We start from the raw sequence: 22,255 nt of genomic DNA, 5'->3' as shown, positions 1-22,255 counted from the left end.
GTTCATAACCAACTTGAATCTAATATATGAAATATGATATGTCAAGAGCTTTGTAATGTTTTGAACAACCAATAAAAAAAAATAAAAAAAGAGAAGTGAAGAATGGAGAAGAATCCTGTCTATGATGATAAGACATAAATTCAAATGATGATTTAATAGCTTAATCTTGAATGCTGTTACATACAGTTATTACTCAAAGTGCTTTTTACGTGTAGTGATTCATTTAATCATCACAACAATCTCATGAAGCAAGTGCTTTTGTCCCATCTTACAGATAAGAAAACTGAGGCACAGAGAAGTTAAATAACTTGTCAAAGATCAGACTGCTAGAAAGTAGTAGAGCTAGGATTCAAGTTCAGCCACTTGGCTCTTAAGTTCATGCTTTTAACCAAACACACAATACCTCTATAATGTTTTAGCTATCTTTGTGTGAGACTTTTTAAAGTTGCAATAAAAAGAACTTACTCGATCATAGCAAAGAAGTGTGGAAAAATTTGGAGTTTTCTGTTGATGTACCAATTCAACAAAACGAGCACAGTAAACAGCATCAATTGCTGAAAAAATACATCGAGGAAATATACACAGCTGTAGAAATTTTGTGATGGTCTCATTTTTGGTAGATTCTAAAAATAAGGGAAGAATATATTAAGTGGTAAATTTCTTCCTCACGTGCCTCAAGGCCACTAAATATGACAACATATTAACTTTAGCGTAGAGAATGCTACAAAACCACAAACTATTTATAGTTTGTAACCAAAAGGTCATGCCTGGGATAAGACTATCATTTTTATTCAATGTGTACATATTCTATCTACCATTTTCCCAGAAATATGATTTTTATACAGAAAAGTTGAATGATAAGCTGCCAATATTATAGTTATGAGTTAATTAATTTCACTTCAAACTAAATCAGTTCCTTCAGTGGAAATGTGAAGTTGATTCTGCATTAATGAATAACCAAAGAATGGGATAGTGAATACTGAGTTGAAATACAAACAATACACTTCAACACCTCCAAAGTTATAAAGGTTTGTTTTTGTAATTTAGCAGTAGCAGGGATATGTAATATTTCCAACAACTTACTTGCTAAAAGCCAGTTGTCCTTTTCCAATTTCAGTCTCTGTAGAACTCTCTGTACATGTTCCATCTGTTTCTTTTCTTCTTCAAGAAGTTTGTCCTGAAGAGCAGTACAACGCTCCTTCTCTTTTTTCTTTTTATTTGGAGGCTACAAAGTACAAGTTAGATACTTTCTAACTATATGCACATTACCCTCCCTTTTTAATTAAAAAATTTAACAGCTAAATGTTGACACTTTGTAATAATTTCAATACAGATGTACAGTAGATCCACTTGGATGTGTTACTTTCACCTCCATTTCATCACATCCAGAACAGTGTCACAGAGTCTTAGCACACCAGGCCACCTTCCTTAACAATGATAAATTCCATCTGGGGCATGCATGGAGTCATCTTTGACTCTTCCTTCTTTATTAATATATCCCAATTATTTGCAGTATCCCACTATCGTGACCGTGGTCAGTGGTCTCTATCTCATAATGAATTACCCAGAAAAGTCACCTAGGGTCTCTAGCCTAATGCATGCTCCTTTCTTATCAAAAGTATCCTTAATACTGCTGTCATAACCTTTTTAAAGTACCATTTTTAATGATTATTACTTCCCTGCTTAGCTAAAGCAGCTCTCAATTTCATCTATTTTTATTTTTTATTTTTGGTGGTGCTGGGGATTGAACTCAGGGCCCTGTGCATGTGAGGCAAGCACTCTATCATCTGAGCTATATCCCCAGCCCCCTCAATTTCATCTATTTTTCTATCTTTCAATGCCTTATATAATCTGGCACCATCCTTACTATATAAATTTATCACTATGCTATTTCTTCCTTTACTCGAACACTATAGAGTGGTGTCCCTTTTACCTCCATATTTCCAAGGCCTGCCTGACTCTAGACTCAGCTCTTTAAGAAAGTCTTCTCTAAAGAGTTCCCCTTCTGGAAAGTCCTACTGTTCTTGCAATTGGAGTCACATAGGTCACTTTCAGTTACCAGCACAGCCTTCAGAAGAAAAGCAAACTCAACTGCATTTTTTTTCTTAAATACTTTTCTAGTTGTCAAAGGACCTTTTTTAAAAAAAAGCTGAGAATCGATCCCAGTTCTCACCACATGCCAGGCAAGCGCTCTTCCACTAAGCCACAACCCAGCCTCCTCAACTGCTTTTTGATTAATCATAATTTCCATCCATTCACCAAGCCTCTGCCCCACCAATTAAGAGGTTACCATTAAACCCACTCAAGAAAATATTATTCAGCAACAAGAGCTTCAAGAATCCCGAGCTAAAACAAAATATGGAATAACACTGAATTAATTACCATAAAGTTATTGCACTTGAGTTGCTAGAACAAAAACATACCATCTCCTGATTGTCATCAATTGCTTTCATCTGGACTTTAAGTTTATTGACTTCTCGTTCATAGCTGGTATGTGGAACAGCAAGGTCATACATTGTCAATGACCAGAATGTGGCATAGAATTGTGGGCTGATGTCATCCCAGACTTTGGAAACATGTAAGGAGACCACTGCTTCATGGACAGGAGCCATCACCATCTCACATGACGTAATGTACTTATGAACTTTATGCTGCTGTTTACTTCCCTTTTCTGATTTTTTAAGTTCATCATACTTTGACTGGAGATAAAAAGTAAAAAAAAAAATTCATACACACACAACACAATTTATAGCTTTGACTTTCATGATATAAAAACTTGTATTCCCTTTTAAAGAATCAAGATGACCATCTTAAAACTGTTATGGAAATTCTAGTTCCTGAACATTAACATAAGATAAATCATCCCTGGAAGCTGTTCCAATCTTTAGTCTCATGTTCTGAGTTTTTCAGGAGATTTAATAAAAGCTGATCTTCTGAGTGAGTGAACAAGATATATGTACCCCCAACCATTCTCCCCACCCTACTCCATCTTACTCCTCTATCAGGGACGGAACATGCAGGGCTTCCAGTCCTCCTTTTGAGATGTTTGACAGAACCAAGGAGGGTTGTAACATTAGTGAAGAAGTACAATGGAACTAGTAACAGCCAACCAAAGATGTAACGTAGTATCACTGCACACAGTTTCCACCAACTATTACAATTTGTCAATTAATAAGATGGATCAACTCTAGGAAGTTGAGAAAATTTCTTTAAGACTGCTAAAGTAGGGTGACCATCTGTCCTGGTTTGCCAGGGATCTAAAGGTTTACCCAGATGCAAGACTTTAGTGCTAAAACTGGGAAAGTTCAAGGCAAACCGGGACCAGCTGGTTACTCTACTGCTAAGCCAAATAAATTTTTCTATAATTAGCTATGGTATATTGAAGTTTAAAGCATGTGATAACTAATGTTATTGCTTCTTTGGCCTGACTAATATATGCTAACTTGGAAGAAAGTCAGAGGAAGGGCCATCCTCTTATCTATATGAGAAAAAAATTTGTTAGTATAAGATGGACTGTGTATTAGTCCATAGAGGAAATGTAAAAAAGAAAAGTAATACAGAGTAGAATTGTTATTATCTCATGTCCATCAGTCTCTTTAGGATAAAAGAGCTCTCACCAGGAAAATTACACTTGGATTAGGCATCGTCCTTAAAGTGTTAGGAAAGAACTTAAGTCTTTCAGTTTGTGCTAAACATGTAACCCAAAAATAGATGCAGAGGTCAAAGGTTCTATACCAGTTCTGTACTAATAGGCAAGAGGTTCAACTCCTTACAGTCTAGGTGCCTTACTTCCTAAGTGCCTTGGATGCTGCTCTACCCCTAGGTTCAATGAACTAAAAGCATAACAAGTCCTTAGTACTGTTCTAGAAGTTGGAAGACTTATCTCCTGTTATCTCCATGTTAGAGAACATGATGACAGTGAGAATATACAAGTGACAAAGCTACAAAGTGTTGAGAGCCACAGCCAAAGGGGCCCCAGCAAACTTCCAGCTGCTGGCTGATGATTGGCTCACAGCGGCCCCAGCAACATCTAGCTGATTGGCTCCTCGGCCCCAGCAACATCTAGCTGATTGGCTCCTCTGCGGTGATGCTCATTGGGCTGTTTCCCTGCCCTTTCAGACCACGGAGCTGCTCATTGGGGGACTTTTTGGCTCCGCCCACGTGACCCAGCCAATCGGCCTCAAGAGCAGGAGGATTGTGGGAGGTGGAGAGAAGCTTGTGTGGGAGAGAGAGGCTTGTGGAAAGCCGGTGGTGGCAGTTGAGGCTCTGAGGGTTTTTCCAGCTGGCAGCTGGAAGTTTGCTGGGGCCCCTTTGGCTGTGGCTCTCAACAACAAAGAAAACTAGTTATGAGTGTAAGTCTCAATTACATTAGAGACCTGAGAGAATAGCAACCAGGGAACACAGGGTTTTTAAATTTATAAAGTGGATCTTATTGAAGGTAACTAATATGAATCTAGATGAGCAGAATGACACCTGCTAAGGTCTAACAAAACACAGGATAAAACAGTGCTGAAACTACATGCATTGGATAACATAGCTAACTAATTTGAGAAAGACTTAGAACATGCACTGGGGCAAAGCTTTTCCTTCAAACCTGTGTCTCAATATGTTTCAACAATTAAAAGTAGAAAGTATGCTACAGGTATGAGAGGGCTATTTGATAACCCCAGTCTCCCCAGTCCTCTGTTTCTGAACCTGTGACTTCTATGGCTAGGCCTCCTCCTAATCCCTATCTAGTTTGAAAAATAAGCTCGATCAGAAAAAACAGTGGTACTTCATATTTACCTAGGATGACTATTTCTTGGTCTAGTTAAACTAACTAGCACTTGAAGCTCATATCTTCAGTAGAAAGAAGAATCAAACAGTTTTCTACATCACAAGTCACCTGGGAAACAAGATGTATGGAATAGAACTGGTAACAAATCAAAATATACTGTACTTCTGACTACTATTCAAAAAGCTCTTTACTTATTGGCCTAAAAATCTGAGCAGTATTTGGTTGAATTATTCTCAAGAGAGACTTGTAATCACCAATTTATGGAAGGAACCCAACAATCCTCTAATATTCATGCACTTTCCTTCTTTCATGAAAGGCTCTTCAAAAGAAGGAGTTCACCTAAAATACAAAAGTAAGGATCCCCAGGGCAGTATGGATGACCACCCAGTGCAACCTATGTTGCTGAGGAACTCCCTTTTCAGAGAGGGGCATGAAAAAGAAGTTCTCTCTGCATGGACTATATAACCAACTTCATATACTTTTGTTTTTCTCCTTAGCCCTGAGAAGGAAATTCCACTTCTTTGATTTTCTGTCTCTTAAAAAACACAGAAACAATATTTTACATGGGCCAGTAAATAGGTAAGTAGTTACTGGTATGAATGACCTGCTCCATTTTCTGACCAGAAAAAATTCAGACAACCAGGTGATCCTGTTTGCCAAGGTTCATTATCACCAATTAGTGTGTTCACTTCTCAGTACAGGACAAGTCAGAATTTCTGAGATTAAGCAATTCTCCCATCTCAGATCTTCAAGAAATCAGATCCCTTGTTTCTATAGCTGAGACACATCTACCGTGAGGTAGAGCAACAATTTAAGATATAACTACAGAAAGATAGCATATAATTATTTGGATTGAGAGATTCTAAAGGGGAAGAAGAGGCCTAACCCTATTCCCTGATCCTAGTTTTCTCACTAGAGTGTAGAGGACAGAAAGCATTGCATGATGCTAATAAAGTAACATTTAGTTAGTTATTAGAGGGAAGTGAAAAACTGTAGCAGTTGATACATAAACACTAACAGTGAATGGTCAATTAAACGATCAGTTGAACCTCACATTTCTCAGCACCTTTTTTGCATACCTCTACTACACAGCTCTGTGTCCCTACTGGAAAAAAAAGAAGGAATCTTAGTTTAAGAGAAAGGAACAAGATCTTCCCCAAAATCCTAAGTGAAATTTCTATATAGTACAGATTTTAAAACAACAAATAAACAAAAAGGCCAGAATCCATGTCTACAGAAAAAATGAAGGATATGCTGGGGGTTCCATAAATTGACAAGGCACTAAGGGGGGAATGAAAAGTAGGTTCCCATTAGAGGTCATGCTTTGCAGGGACCAGTACAGGTGACAGTTGAGGAAGGGCTATCAACTCTGCCCCATATCTTCACTGGAATTCCAATATAGTCACTACTGGGATGCCATGCTTGGGAAGTTTTCAGCTTATTTTTTTTGGTGTGTGTTGTGGGGTGCTGCCAGGGATTTAAAACTCAGGGGCGGGCTGGGGATGTGGCTCAAGCGGTAGCGCGCTCGCGTGGCATGCGTGCAGGTTCCATCCTCAGCACCACATACAAAAAAAAAGATGTTGTGTCTGCCGATAACTGGAAAATTAATATTAAAAAAATTCTCTCTCACTCTCTCTGAAAGAAAGGAAAAGAAAAGAAAAGAAAAGAAAAGAAAAGAAAAGAAAGGAAAAGAAAAGAAAGCAAGCAAGCAAGCTAGCTAGCTCAGGGGCACTCAACCCCTGAGCCACATCCCCAGCCCTTTTACGTATTTTATTTAGACTCAGGGTCTGACTTGCTTAAAGTCTCACTTTTGCTGAGGCTGGCTCTGAACTCAAGATCCTCCAGTCTCAGCCCCCACACCACTGGGATTACAGGCCTGTACCACCATGCTGGGCAGGCTTTGGCTTATTTTGAGGCAGGTTTTTTAATGGTTTCATTTAAATGGAAATAAGAAAATAACCATAAATACACCTTTCCTAGAAGCTAAACAAAAGAAAAGGGCAATAATTTTTAGGCATTGGTTGTTAATTCTTCTTCCTTTCTAAGCATTATGGGTAATAGTCATCTGACAGGAATATTCTGGAAAAAAAAAAAAAAAAAAACAGGTTTCTCTGTAGCCATTAGGAATGTTACTCAAGAGACATACCCATATTCACAAGCATCAAAACACACACAGACGCACACACAATAACAACCAAAACCAAAAAAAAAAAATCACACACACACGACACACGCACAAATTCCCAAGCACCTTTCAATTTACTGAATTAGAATTTTGCGCCTGAGGATGCTGAGTTTTTAAGATGCTTCTCTGGTAATTCTCATCTGGGTTTGAAAACTAGTTTGCAAGTGTCCATAAGACATCAACCAGGACAACTGTTGGAGTAGTAACAATAAAATGACTTTTGCGGGGGAGGGAGGTTACTGGGGATTGAACACAGGGGTGATTTTCCACTGAGCTACATTCCAAGTCTTTTTTATTTTTATATTTTATTTTTTTGTACTTTGAGACAAGGTCTCATGAAATTGCTAAGGCTGGCCTTGAATTTGCAATCCTACTGCCTCAGCTTCCTGAGTCACTGGTATTACAGGCATGCACCACTACACCCAACAGACTGATTGTTAAAGGATGTATTTTCACTTACATAAATAGAGGAAGGAGAATGGGAGAGGGGAAGGAGGGCGGAAAGGAACATGGGGAGATCATGAACTGAAATCAAATTCCATGCATGAATGATTTTGTCAGGATGTATCTGACTACTATATATAACTATAAAGTGCTAATAAAAAAATAAGCTATTAAAAAAAGGATACACTTGTATTGTACACCATTTGGAAATGAATATTAACAAAAGATAATAACTCTAAAGAGACCTAATGTATATTAAACTAAAATACATTTAAAACTCAAACACTTAAGAATTTAGAATCATTCTTGAATGGTAACAAAGATACCTGTACTTACCGAAATATGATGCGCATACATTGGCCTAGACAGAAAAAATGCTGCATCATGGGGTGTATGGAATTCATTACAGAGCACATCAATTGAAGGCACTCGCTTTATATAATCTTCTGTGCTTAGATTTGATGCTAAAAACCCACCAAATTGTACCAGGGTATCATGACACTAAATTTTTAAAATGAGACAAAAAAACACAGAATGTTACATTCTATAAAAACCATCATAAACATTTTCAAAAATGATTAAGAAATGTCATTTTAATAACATTTTGATCAACAATTAAGAATTCAAATTTTAATTGTGGGAACATGGTTGGAACTGAAGGACATTATGTTAAATGGCACAAGCCAGGCACAGAAAGACAATTACCACATGTTCCCATTCGTATGTAGAAGCTAAAAAAGTTGATTTCATAGAAGCAGCAAGCAGAAGAGTGGTCACTAAAGACAAAGAAGGATGAGGACAGAGGAGGAGTGAGATGTTGAGGGTGGATCACAGGTACCAAACTATAGTTACATAGAATGAATAAAACCTAGTGTTGAATAGTACACAATAGGCAAATTATAGCTTACAACAATATATTTTACAAAGAACTAGAAAAGGGGAGTTACAAGGTTTCCAACACAAAGCAATGATAAATGTTTAAGGAGATGGAAACGCTAATTGTAATTTAGTCATTACACACTGTATATAGCTGATTATCACACTACACCCCATAAATACATAATTCTTATGTCAATTAAAAATTTTTAAAAACGTAAATCTGATGCTTTCACATATATATTGGCCAAATAAATATTTTACTATTGTCAAAAAACTACAAATTTTACATCTAAAGACAACTTACAAACACAATCACAAAATCATATCACAAAGAAGATGCCAAGGCCCTAATAGGTTGATTAATCTAAGGCTTTAATAGTCAATTAAGCCTCTTAAGTTCCAAGCTATTATTTGGCATTTTAAATAGAATATATTTACCTAAAATTACATAAAATAATATGCACAGGCAAATCAAATCCAATTCCTTTGCTGTTAAAAGATGAAAACTTTATAGTATACATAAATATTAAGCACTAAAACCTACAATTAGCACACTAAATGTGTTTAACTATCACCAACCATATTACAAAAAAAAATGAGATGGCATCTACTATGTTGTGATTGAATTCCAGATTTCCAGAGATAAATAAAGATAGGAAAAGAAACAACTTGAAATTGCAGGAATTTAATAATAGGATATTTAACTAAAAACATTACACATACTATAACATCTCCTACAGACATCTCTTAAATACCAAAAACTGTACAGAAATAGAGGCCCTAATTTAAGAATGCCCATTTGAACATTACTGCTCTTTCCCACTCACATGACGTGCAAAATTGAAATTTTCCAAATTATGTCACGTTCTCTATTTCCCTTTATCAGGACTTAAAAATCTACATCAATACAAAAGTCACTTTAACTTACCTGGTCATAGAGCTTTCCCACAAGTTTCAAATGTTTCTCTCCGCCTTCCTGAAAGATTACCCCATTCCTCTGCTGAGCCATAAGCAAACAGAGAGGAAGAGCAAGATCATGGTCCAATAATGCATCCTTTAATCTCTGAGAGGATTTTTTAGTGTTTCTAATCTGGCCAAAATAACCACCCTGCATAAGAGAAAATAAATTTACTGGCATACAGTGCACATAGCCCATACCCTCTGACTTGATAAAGACATAGAAGAAAGCTAAGTCATAATTTTGAAAATAAAACATTCCTACATTTGATATTCCTTCCTTTTTTCATAAATTTATTCTAATGACACTGTTATTGATCACACTGAATTAAAGATAACTGTTAATTGTATTTAAACTTCTGCATACTTTCCATTTTTTCACTTTGCAGTCCCTTGTCAATTTTTATTCAATGTGGAAAAGGTTCAACAGAGTTACTATGCATATCACTGAGGATATCACTGAGCACTGAAGATCTAGAACTTCTTTTTAGTACACATGTAAAACTGTCTTTTATACTGTTTTTTTAAAAAGATTACTATAACTAATATATCTCAGTTTTTTTAAAGGGAGGTAGTATGGTTGCTGAAAGGGGACACATATGGCTTTGACATTGGCTTTATATACTTATATATTGTTTAAATTTGGGGGGCTTCATACCTGGGATCAAACTCAGAGAGAGACAGGGTTGCTTAGGGCCTCATTAAATGGCTGAGCTGGCTTTGAACTCACAATCCTCCTGCCTCAGCCTCCTGAGCTGCTGGAGTTATGGTTGTATACCATCACACCTGGAACATTCCCTCCCTTTTTTTGGAGGGGGGTACAGGGGATTGAACTCAGGGACACTCAACCACTGAACCACATTCCCAACAACCCTATTTTGTATTTTACTTAGAGACAGGGTCTTACTGAGTTGCTTAGTGTCTCACTTTGGCTGAGGCTAGCTTTGAATTCACGATTCTCCTGTCTCAGCCTCCCGAACCACTGGGATTACAGATGTGCACCACTGCACGGAGCTACTGTTTAAATTTTTGACTATGACCATGAACATAGTAGTGCTACCTTATAATATATATATACCTTATATATATTCCAAAATTCATTGTATATTTTTGAAACCACAGATAGCATCAAATTATAAACATACAGCATGTTTTCTATACAGGCATACATATATGATAAAGTTTAATATATAAATTAGGCACTGTAAGTTATTAATAGTAACTGATAAAGAATTATAAGAATATATCACAATAAAAATTATGTGATATTATGTGTGGATGTTCTCTCCCTGCCTCAAAATATTTTATTGTACTGTACTTTCCTTTCTTATGATGCAAGATGATAAAATATCTATGTGATGACATGAAGGACACAGGCATTATGATGTAGCATGAGCCTACTTAAGTGAAGTGTTACTTGAATTCAAGTACTATGATGATCAATCTGATAAGGAAGACACCTATTTATATCATCAATCTGATAACTTGAGAAGGCTACTAAGTGGCTAATGGGCTGTTAGCATATACAACATAAATATGCTGGACAAAGGGATGATTCACATCCCAGGTGAGAATAAGTGAGAGGCATGACTTCATCCTTCATCATGCTACGCAGAATGGAGTTCAAATTAAGACTTATAATCGATGTGTTTCTGTTTTGTGTTGTAGCATTTGTTCTGGAAGCTTGTATTTACATTTTAAGTGTATCTGGTAAGTGGGCTGGAGCCCTCGTCTGGGCCGGAAAAAAAAAGAAGCCCTCCGGTCAAAAAAAAAAAGACTTATAATCATTATGTTTTATATTATATTACATATATATATTATATATAATAATTATATCTGGATTTTTCTATTTCATATTTTTGAACCATGATTGACTATGGATTAATTGAAACCTTGAAATACAAAACCAAAGATGAGGTGTGATCAGTGTACATTCTAAATTTTAAAAGTCAGTAAACAAAAATAGCAACTCTTACCTCAGCTTTTAGCTGCTCCCCACCAGTCATGGCCTCTAGTTGCTCCATTGTCATTTCCTCTGTAATTTCTATTCCTGCCATTTTTTGTACCACTTCTTTTAATATAAGCAGGTCAAAACTATTCCAAAAAGTAAAAACAAATATTCGATAGTTAAAACATCCAATATGAAAGCCACACTACATTATAATTAATATACTGAGAATGCCCCAATTATTTGTACATACACATGGAGGAAAGGTTAACATGGTTTTTAAAGAACTATTCTGAAAAAATATTTTATGCATGTTTAACTTTTTACTTGGAAATAATTTCAAACTTACACATAGGATACAAATTATGAAAAGAGTATAAAGCACACTCATACCCTATACCCCAATTTCATCTACTTTTACCACTTTTACTCGTTTGCTTTTATCTTTTGCATTTTCTCTCCTTCCCGTTCTATGCACGCACAGGATTTTTGAACAATTTGAGATGAATTATTTAAATCATGGTCTTTTATTCCCTAAAATTCCTAAGAACACATTTTTTAAAAGCAGAGCAATTCTTTTATATAACTACAGCATAGTTATCAAGTTCTGTAACTCTAATACTTAATCTACTATTCATATTTCATCTTCGTAAGTGGACCCAATTTCAAAAGCGAGTTATCGTGCAAATTAGTATACAAGTACCAATGAAATAATTTTTCTTTAAACTGTGTTTTAATCAGATGATCACAAAAATATATTCACAGTACAGAAAATATATCTATACTGAGTATAGATTAAAAGATGTGTGTTCTTCTAGCCTACAGACAGTAAAATGTATAGGAATAGCTGATAAATGATCTGTTGACAAAATCCTGGGTCTATACATTCTAAAATGTTTTCACAAAGTCAAAATAAGAAATCAGTCAAGAATCACTTTAATACTTCTTTAAAACAACGGATAGAAAGCAAACAAACTAAAAGCTATCAAAAAGCTTTAGGAGGGGCTAGAGTTGTGGCTCAGTGGGAGGACACTTGCCTCGCATGTGCAAGGCCCTGGGTTCAATCCTCAGCACCACATAAAAATAAAGGTATTGTGTCCAAGTATAACTAAAAAAATAATTTTTAAAAAAAAGCTTTTAGGAAAAAAATTCAATTTCTGTGATACTAGCCAATTTACTGCTGATGATGCTTAATTTACATACTAATTCACTATAAGTACTAATATTGGACCAGAATTAAATAAATTTAGGTACTTATAAAGAAGAGAACACTGTCCAAAAGTTATATAAGCCTTATGTACATGTTAAGTTCAAATTTTAAAAATTATACTTTAAAGATACTATACAAACCTTTAAAATAAACATGTTCCTACCAGATGCTCAATGTGGTAAATTACTGCCCAGAAGCACAATATGCTTTGTCATGAGAGGATATACAATATACCATGTTAACTATTTACTCAAAAGCCTAACAGGCAGTCAAATTAGGTAAATGTATCTTTTTAGTGAGCTACATTTATAGGCAAATATTACATTTATTTCTGAAAAAGGGTGTCTCTCTTTGTATTAAATTATAATTTCTCTTCATTAAAAATTCCATATAAATAAGTGAGCAACTGTTCTACTTGAGCCTATAATCAACAAGTAGTCTTTCAGGATAATAACAATCTCAATATTCCAAAACCACAGATGCACTCTAATTATTGAATTTCATTTACATATGTTATGATTACCTTTTGCCTGCTTTGAGTTGATTGGCCACATACTGAAGGAGACCAGCAAGATCAATTGGATATTTACGAAAAACCGCACCACAGAAACTAGCCAGACCTATATATTTGTTTTTAAAAAAAGAATAAACAGTTCATAAAACAAAATGAGGTAGGAATGATTATATTGCTGATGCCACTTGTATATCTAAAAACTACAAATAAATTTTTAAAAAGTTTTTAAAGCAAGCACAGGCAACAGAATACAAATGAATAGTGATAGCTAACATTTACTGAGAGTGTGAGTGTATGTGTGTGTGTATGTGTGTGTGTGTAAAACAGCGTATCGAACACTTTACATAGACTATCTCATTTAATGCTTGCAACAATTATCTTAGATTGGAATAAATGTACTGATGAGGCCAATATATGTCATATAATTTGCTCCTGGTCACACAGTACAAAGTAATGATTCAAACCTATGCCACCTGATTAATGAGGACACAACAAAAATCTTGCAGATCACAGAGTAAACTTCAATGATAAAATACCCCTCTTGAAAGTTTGAATCAAATTTTTTTTTTTTTTGTCTAGAAACATGCTACTAGTTGTAAAGCACCAAGGAAAGAGGTAAAGCATTGCAGACCAAAAAGTAGACAAAAGATCAGTTTTAACAAATAGTGCAAAAGGTCCCTGGAAAGTGCAAGAAGTTCAGATTAATGGAGCCTAGAATATTGGGGAGGGTGAAAACATGAGGCTAAAACAGTAACCTGATTCCATTAGAACAACTTGTATGACTTATTAAATATTTTAGATGTTATAGGATAATAGGGAACCAGTGCACAATTCAGATATCAGACACATCAGGTTGAAAGAAAGAGAACTGAGAAGGAGTGCGACCAGTTCCCCGTAAGATCAACTCCTTTAAAATAACAGTAATTTAGGGGCTGGGGTTGTGGCTCAGTGGTAAAGTGCTAAAGTTCAATCCTCAGCACCACATAAATGTAAAATGAAGATATTATGTCTACCTATAACTTAAGAATAAATATTAAAAAAAAAAAACAGTGATTTAAAAGAAGGGGATTTTTATCTCCCAGGTAATGGTACCCCAAACTCTACCATAGTCAATAATGGTCTCAAGTTTGGAAAATCAATAAGTATTATATAGCAAAGGACTTGGACACTGTGTACACATCTGAGTGCCTCATTATTCTTAAGAGCCCTCGACAAATATATTCTTGTATAGAAGTTCATAGGATCAGACAAAGAGTAATGAAGGGAAGTGGGGAGAATAGGAAAGACAGTAGAATGAATTGGGCATAACTTTCCTATGTTCATATATGAATACATAACCAGTATAAATACACATCATGTTCAACCACAAGAATGGGATCAAAATTGTAATACGTTGCACCCCATGTATGACACTCTATTGTGACGTATATCTAAAAACTACAAATAAATAAATTTTAAGAAAGTTTTTAAGCATAGGCAATAATACAAAACATAGCAGTTATCACCAACAGTAATCTCATCTTTGAAAAAATAAAATTACTTACTCTGAAGCCAGCTTGAGATGGTTGTGTCATCATGTTTCATTCTCTCCTTTTCTGGATTAGCCAAAGCTTCAATGATACAATCTTTCATACATTAAGAAAAAAATATTTAACTACATCTCTAACAAAGACCCTCACAACAAACAAAAAATGCATCTTGAGAGAAAAATAAAACTGTTTGCTTCAAGTAATTACAAATTATTGACAAATATTCATTGTAATACCAACTTTTCTTCTTTAGTCTCTTTTCTACCTTTCAACAAACAAGATAGACTCCACCTATACCAAGATGTTTGATAAACCTAATGCCTTTATATAACACAAAGGCACTCACACAAGTGTAGAGACACTCATTCTCCAGCTCACAATCTTGCTGGGCCAAACTTCAGATAATCCACCTGAATTAACCTCATTTGGTTACTAAAAGAAATTAGAATGAAAATAAATCATTCACCATTAATGGGAAATCTATGTATTCCTTCACTTGAAAGGATACAGGCCAAGACATCATAATTCAATGATGTGAGGTATTTCAATGAATCAACTACAGGTGTTATTAAATTATCATATTTCTGTATTTGTGACAAGATCTGGAAGATAGCAACAAAAAACAGATGTCATTAACTAAACAAAAGAGAACTACTATGCCAACTAAGTGATGGCTACAATTTTCCAGTACAAACAATGCTTATAATTAAAATGTTTTCCTATAATTTTACATTTATACAAAATTTATTATTCTATCAATGCCTTAGAGAATATTTTCTTAGTCTACACTTTACAACTAAGAAATAATTCCAGGGAGTCTAAACATGGATTTTGAAAAGAGAGAGGCTAGTCTCATGTTAAATGTGTTTTTGAATCAAAGAAATGAAAGTCACAGTGTTATATCTGAATCACAATGAAATGCTATTCAAATGCTTCTAAAAGCTAAAATCAACAAATAATGCTTCTAAGAATGAAAATATGGTAAACAAGATAACAGGGTATTTATATTTGCAGTGCTATTGTGTATTACTACAAAAATAAGTCAATGTATTACATTGTGTAGTAAGTTTTCTTAGTACAACCAAATGTTCCATTTGCTTAAATTTTTTTCCTAAAACTACCAAACAATTTTAAGATTATATCTATTTCAATTTCTGTATTAAAGACAACCCAAAGAAAAATTCCTTAAAATAATATTAATCTTAAAACATACATAATCAAACAAAATGGTTGGATTGCTGTGGCTCAACTTCCCAATTTGTCTTCCTGAAGGCTTCACATTTTCCTTGGTTAAACGCCTACAAGGGGAGAGAAAGGTGGCAGGGATCATCTTAAGTAACATTACCCATCATGTTGACAGCTTTGTTATATCATGGGGTTAGGGGACTGGACAATAGTTCTTTCCCAAATATCCAATATGAATCCATGTAAACAACTGTATTTATCATATACTCTATTGTAGTAGTTAGGTTAGGGTGTCTCCCAGAGGATATCAAATGTGTAACATTTATAAAATACACATTTCCATTTTATACTAATAATCTAATAAGCAGTAAAATTTTTAATGTACTCTATAAGTATATAAAATTCTTTTTATAGAATGTCATAATCATTTTTAGATTTAGAAGTGCTCATTTATAAGCTTAGAGATTAAAATATCAAATTTGGTATAATGCAATCAAATGCCTCATGCCATCTGGCTCAGTGACCGTAAAGAAGTAATAGTCAATGTTATACTCCTTGATATGAATGTTCTCTGCTTTTCTATTCAAGTTAAACTATTTAAAAAAAATAAATTCTACTTCTTTCCTTCCTCTTTATTTCTTCTTCTGCTTGGAAGTCTTTTACCAACATTCTGCAAACTTATATCAATAAAACTTTTACAGCTCAAAACAATTATTACACCAAAACTTAAATACTTCTGATGAAAATTTTACACAATAAATTCAAAAACTTGAGAGACTTTTCACAAAACAATTATATGTGAAAGGAAAGAAGTTTTTTCCTTAAAAGAATTTTACATTGTGAATTTGGTATATAAATCAGGGACTGTGATCATTCTAAAAATAACAAATGACATAATCATCTCAAGAATCTTATGACAAAACAAACCCAATAATTAAAATGATTTCATCATTGGCCATTTTCCTTTCCCATTTTCCACTGCCCAGTTTCTTGCTCCTGCTTCCAGAAAAGAGAACAGTAGTTTTAAACTTTGGCTATATTCTGTTCCAGCTTCAAACTTACTACCACCTGTCTCCACCTATTTGCCAAGGCTAACCCTTCCCTACTTTTGATTCCACTCCCTTCTGCCTCCACTATGGGGAGAAGAGGGCAAACAAACAGAAATTAAAATGAATATTTACTTGATTATGCCTTACCCTCAAGCTACCATGGTATCTGGCACATAAAATATAATCAGTAAGCACTTGTAGAATGAATTATTAAATGCCCTACAGCAAGTTCATGTTTTAAGCAATATTCAAACCTTGTGAAATTCTACAAGTAGGGGCTTGGGACGTGGCTCAAGTGGTAGCGCACTCGCCTGGCATGCATGAGGCACTGGGTTCGATCCTCAGCACCACATAAAAATAAAATAAAGATATTGTGTCCACCTAAAAAACCTAAAAAGTAAATATTTTTTAAAAAAAGAAATTCTACAAGTAATAATTAATATTGTCCACTCTCAGTGTAAAAAGTTCAAACAATATCAAACTCATATTGTTCAAGCCTGGTTTACAGTTCCAATTTACAAATGCAACAATAATCCAAGTGTATTAAAAACTCTGTGCATATTTTTCTATGATAAATTATATTTTTATTCATCAATTAATTAATTCATATTAATGCCCAGTATGACATACAAAAATGCTAAGTATCAGGAATACAAAGACGAATAACAGTTCCTGCTCTCGAGCTTGATATAAAGGGAAACAGATTTAAATCCATGTTTTAAATTTCTATAGTCTTAAAATTTTTCAGAACAGTACTTATATTCTATCAATAATATAAAAAGTGAGAATAAGGGATGGGACTATTGCTCAGTAGTAGAGCACTTGCCTAGTGTGTGTGAGGTACTAGATTCAATCCTCAGCATCACATAAAAACAAACAAATAAAATAAAGGTACTGGGCTGGGGTTGTGGCTCAGTGGTACAGCACTTGCCTAGCATGCGTGAGGCACTATGTTAGATCCTCAGCACCACATAAAAATAAAATAAAGGTATTGTGTTCACCTACAACTTAAAAATATATTTTTAAAAAGGTGTGGTATCCAACTACAAGTAAAAATATTTTTTTAAGTGAGGATAATATATTTGTATTGCCTTGTGCATACATAAAATTATCTGGAAAGATAAATAAGAAACTAAACCCTGAACTGTTAAATAAATAAATAAATAAATGAAAGGAAGGAAGGAACTAAACATTGATTACTCCCCCTACCCCTTGGGGAGTAACTGAATGAAAGGATAATAGGATAAGAGACCTTTTATGGCATAACTTTTTTACTTTTTAAAATTTTTATATATCTATGGGGCAAATTGGGATGTTTTGATCTATTTATGCACTATAGAAAGATTCCATCAAGCTAATTAACATTCCATCACCCCACCAAGTTATCTTTGAGTATGTGCACATGCATGTGTGTGTGTGGTGCTAAGACTAAAAATCTATTCTTTTTGCAATTCTGAAATAAACATTATCATCAGCTGTGGTCACCATGCAGTACAAGAGATCACTAAAACTTATTCCTCAAATCTAACTGAAATTTTATATTCTTTGATCAACATCTCCCCTTTCTCCATGCCTTCCCTCACCCCCACAGCTTCTGGTAGACTTTTTACTATACAGTTTTTAAAAAGAAAGAAATTGGATTCAAGGCAATATGGATGAAACTGGAGGACATTATACTAAGTGAAACAAGCCAGGCACAGAAAGACACTCACTATACAATCTCACTTACATATAAACTCTATATACCTCTTTAGATTTAAGATATATATGAACATATCAACTTTAAAGAGATTTTTTTTTTTTAAAAAAAGAAAACAATCATAGCAATGTACTTAAGTGATATGCTAGCATTATTTGCCTAAGGAATACCGATGGCACAAATAAAAGACAATCAATGAATTTGGGTAGTATGTGCTAGGGAAAGTTTCAGAGAAGTGACACTGGAGCTCCTCTCCAAGAATGAATCACCAATGGAGAAGGGAAAGGGAGGTAAGGGAAAAACCTGTACAAATATAGGAAACAAAAATATATGCAAAGGAAGTAAAGCTAAGGAGACCATGATACATTTAGGAAATACATTTAGGCTCAGTACAGCTCGAGGTAGAATCTCTTACCTCACCATGTCATAAAGCTTGACATACAACCTGCAGGCAATGGTCAGTAGGCAAAGGATTTTGAAGTAAAAGAATAATATAAGGCACTGTAATACTCCAGATCAAAGAACCAAGGTTATAGTGGTAGAGAGAATAGATGAAATGAATTCAAGGAATTTAATAATATTTAATATTATTAAAGAATCTAATAAAGCACTTAGTTCAGTGCCTAGCACACATAGTAATAGCTCCATAAATATTAACTTTTCTTAACTGAGAAACTGTACCTGGAGAACTTTAAAGATCAGAACTCTTTCAGGAAAACCAGGCCTAATAACTCGAATAAGAACTTGCCTAGGCAAAATAATTCACTATTTTGTCTATCCTCCCATAGCATTTCATACATAATATAAAAGAGCACCTATTAAACCAGATTGTGACTCTGCACAGCTCCCAGCAGACTGTGACTAAAGACACTATCATTGAGCAAGGACATCATCAGTGCATACTATTAAATCTAGTTAAACTAAAGAGTATACAACTTTTAATTAGAATGGCCATACCACTGCATGAATTTATAAGTGGAACAACAACTGATAATACAGCCTTGCTGAAAACACATACAAATACAGCAAGTGTATTTAGTATCAAAAGTGATACTAATCAGAAGTATATAAGCTTTATAATTAAACTAGTCTACCAGGAAGTAGAATTAACATTACTCTTACATTTTTAATGACATAAAATAAAAGCACACAAATAAAAGAAATTTCTTGAAAGTTGGCTCCCTATGGAGATAGGAAGGTCTAATTCAATTACGCAGAACAGATAAAACATCTTTATTAGAATAACTATCAGTGGAAGAAATTCCTAGAACTGTGACAACCTTGCATAAACCATCAACTGTATTATGCAAATTAAAGAAAAGCCACAGCAGGCTGTCTTTTTTTTTAAAGAACTCATCCTATAATATGATGCATTTAGAGAATTTTTATTAGATTTTATACATAGACAACTATGAAAACATTAACTTGGTAGTTAAAATGAGCTAAAAAAATCACAAAAATTCATATTCCATCTACAGTATATAATCAGCTATTCCTTTAGTAAATATTTATGTGCTTTCTCAAAACTGAGGTGCTGACACAAGCTACCTTAAACAAAGTAAATTAAATCCAGATATAGTTTAGATTAATATGAAGAAAAATAAATTAAAACTTACTTCATGATATATTTGGCTCTGTCTATTGTTTGAGCTTTAACTTTTACTAAAAGTGGGTGACTGTTATAAGTTTCATTCTTCCACTGGCCATACAGATGATATCTTAAAAAATGATGAGATGAAGAATTAGGAAAAGTTAAATACTTGGAGGTTAATACACTAGAATTACTAGTAGTTAAAAATAGAAAAATAATGTGTATTTACCTATGCTGATAGGGAAATGTTTTAAACATCCCCCATAGTTCCTCAGACATACAAGCATTGCAGTCCATCAAAGAAAGAGATGGAAGTAGTACCTGGTCAGTAATGCTAAGCAAACAGCTAAGGATAACTTCCTAAGAAGAAAGGAGGAAAAAAAAAAAACTATATCAATAAGAGGTCCATACCAATCCAGCTTCAAAATAATTTTTGAAGAAATTACCATTTCTTGATTTCATAACACAATATCTAATTCCCCACCCTATCACTGTCCTTACTTGTTTTTCTCCATCCAAGATAGCAAATGGGGTGAGAGAAGGAAAGGGAGAGCAAGGGAATGAGGGACTTTTATCTCTCTTCCTTTCTCAACATGTTAATCTTCAAAAGAAAGGGATATTAATCTTAAAAAGGTAACTTTGTACAGTTGCCAAAAGCTGTACTCAGTACGTAAAGCATAAAATAATTATTTACACAGATGATTAAAGCTTATTCACAGTAAAATTTGCAATATGCTGTACCTAAACAAACATTAGATACATTATTGGATTGTTCCAATCTCTTACCGTTTTCTCTTTATCTTCTTGTTTGCTTCCATCAGACTGAAACTAAAATTTAAAAAAAAAAATAATAAAATACAAAGGTTGAAATTATGCAGTCACAATATAGTTTCTAATTTGAAAAAAATTAACTTACACATAATAGCAAATTGTTTTTACCTTCTACACACTTGTAGATTCTAAATATAGCCTATGAAAAATTAACATTCTTAAATTTTATCTATATTTCTAACCTCCAAATCATTCTTGGCACATGAATCTTAAGTTTTATAAGCCAATTCTTTTCTCAACCTCCTTATTATAAACCAAAGCATCCTAAAATTGATGAAAGTATATAGTATAAAACCAAATATTATAAAATTACAGCCAGTACAATCATTTAGTTATAATGCATTTGCATTTTCTACCCATATTTCCTCTACAGAATTAGTTTTTAAAAAAAATCAAACAATAACGCAACAAAAACACAAAAAGAAAATTAAACACGAAGAAATTTAAAGCTATGTTTTAATTCATGGCTACCAAAGTACTCACTGAAAATCAGCCCAATATTAAAAACATTGCTGATAAGGACAAAACCATTGCCTAACTTGGACTCACTGAATAAAAATCAACTTAAGTTCCTGTTATGTCATAATTTGCAGATAGTCCCCTAAAGTGATATGACTGACAATGTTGACTACTCATTCAAAATGAAGCAGTAAATGGTACTTATGTGTGTTTATAGGGTAAAGGGTTGGAGGAATGCGTGTAGAGGCCAAAAGGACAACTGAAGAACCTAAGGACAATCTAGATTTCTGGAAAGGATTTAGTTCAATAGCAAGTGCAAGAAAGATAAAAGCTAGTATGTACCTAACAAAGTTCTTATTTTCTTGGTAAATAAGCATATTTTGTGTATGTATATGTTTTTGTACTTAAGCAGTTCAGTGAATGCTAACTACAGTGAAGTCTAAATACTACATTTTCACTTAACACTAGTTTGGGACCTACCATGTCTCCTTTATGGGAAAATGAATACAAACACTTCATTTTAAATTGGCAGGTCAAAAAGGTTACCCCTCACAGAAACAATTAAGTCAGCAGATATCCTGTTCCCAAGTAAGGAACTGGGTTACAGAGAAATGGCCTGGTAAAAACAAATTTAGATAGATGTTTTTGTGTTGTTTTGTTTCAAGTATGGGGATTGTAATTGTGGTGGCATACTACATATACACTTGGAAACACAAATGAGGGTATGCCATAATTGGAAAAAATTAAGTTTACAGTCTATTATGTTAAAGTTAAGCTAACCCTTTCCTAGAATACATACTATGATTCAAACAAACCTTAAACTGCTACATATAGTTTTTACCATAGAAATAAAACATTTTCTTCATTACTAAGCTAGCCTAATTCTCTTACTAGGTAATTCATATGAGTCTATAACATCTATGTGTCAATTCTCTGGATTTCATAAGCAGGGAATTTTGAAAAAGAAACAGGGAAATAAAGTCATCTAGAAGAGCAGT

The 22,255-nt window shown here is 34.1% G+C and overlaps 1 protein-coding gene across 3 annotated transcripts in view; it reads right to left on the bottom strand.

Moving 5' to 3' along the window:
• The window catches only part of Thoc2 (THO complex subunit 2), a 125,821-nt gene that overhangs the window by 24,746 nt on the left and 78,820 nt on the right, over positions 1-22,255 (bottom strand). For all 3 annotated transcript variants that reach the window (XM_046468767.2, XM_058571554.1, XM_046468778.2), the window contains exons 13-25: positions 20,754-20,795; positions 20,197-20,327; positions 19,993-20,094; positions 15,657-15,741; positions 14,952-15,045; positions 14,459-14,539; positions 12,924-13,020; positions 11,219-11,336; positions 9,214-9,393; positions 7,743-7,907; positions 2,424-2,699; positions 1,084-1,225; positions 466-623 (exon numbers count right to left, since the gene is read on the bottom strand). In XM_046468767.2, coding sequence (XP_046324723.1) covers positions 466-623; positions 1,084-1,225; positions 2,424-2,699; positions 7,743-7,907; positions 9,214-9,393; positions 11,219-11,336; positions 12,924-13,020; positions 14,459-14,539; positions 14,952-15,045; positions 15,657-15,741; positions 19,993-20,094; positions 20,197-20,327; positions 20,754-20,795 — 1,671 coding nt within the window. The remainder of the gene's footprint in view (positions 1-465; positions 624-1,083; positions 1,226-2,423; positions 2,700-7,742; positions 7,908-9,213; positions 9,394-11,218; positions 11,337-12,923; positions 13,021-14,458; positions 14,540-14,951; positions 15,046-15,656; positions 15,742-19,992; positions 20,095-20,196; positions 20,328-20,753; positions 20,796-22,255) is intronic.

This window comes from Marmota monax, unplaced genomic scaffold, assembly GCF_021218885.2.
Source record: "Marmota monax isolate L192 unplaced genomic scaffold, Marmota_monax_Labrador192_F-V1.1 WCK01_AAM20220418_F8-fsc00054, whole genome shotgun sequence".
Taxonomy (NCBI): Eukaryota; Metazoa; Chordata; class Mammalia; order Rodentia; family Sciuridae; genus Marmota; species Marmota monax.
This window is presented reverse-complemented; position numbering and strand designations above follow the sequence as displayed.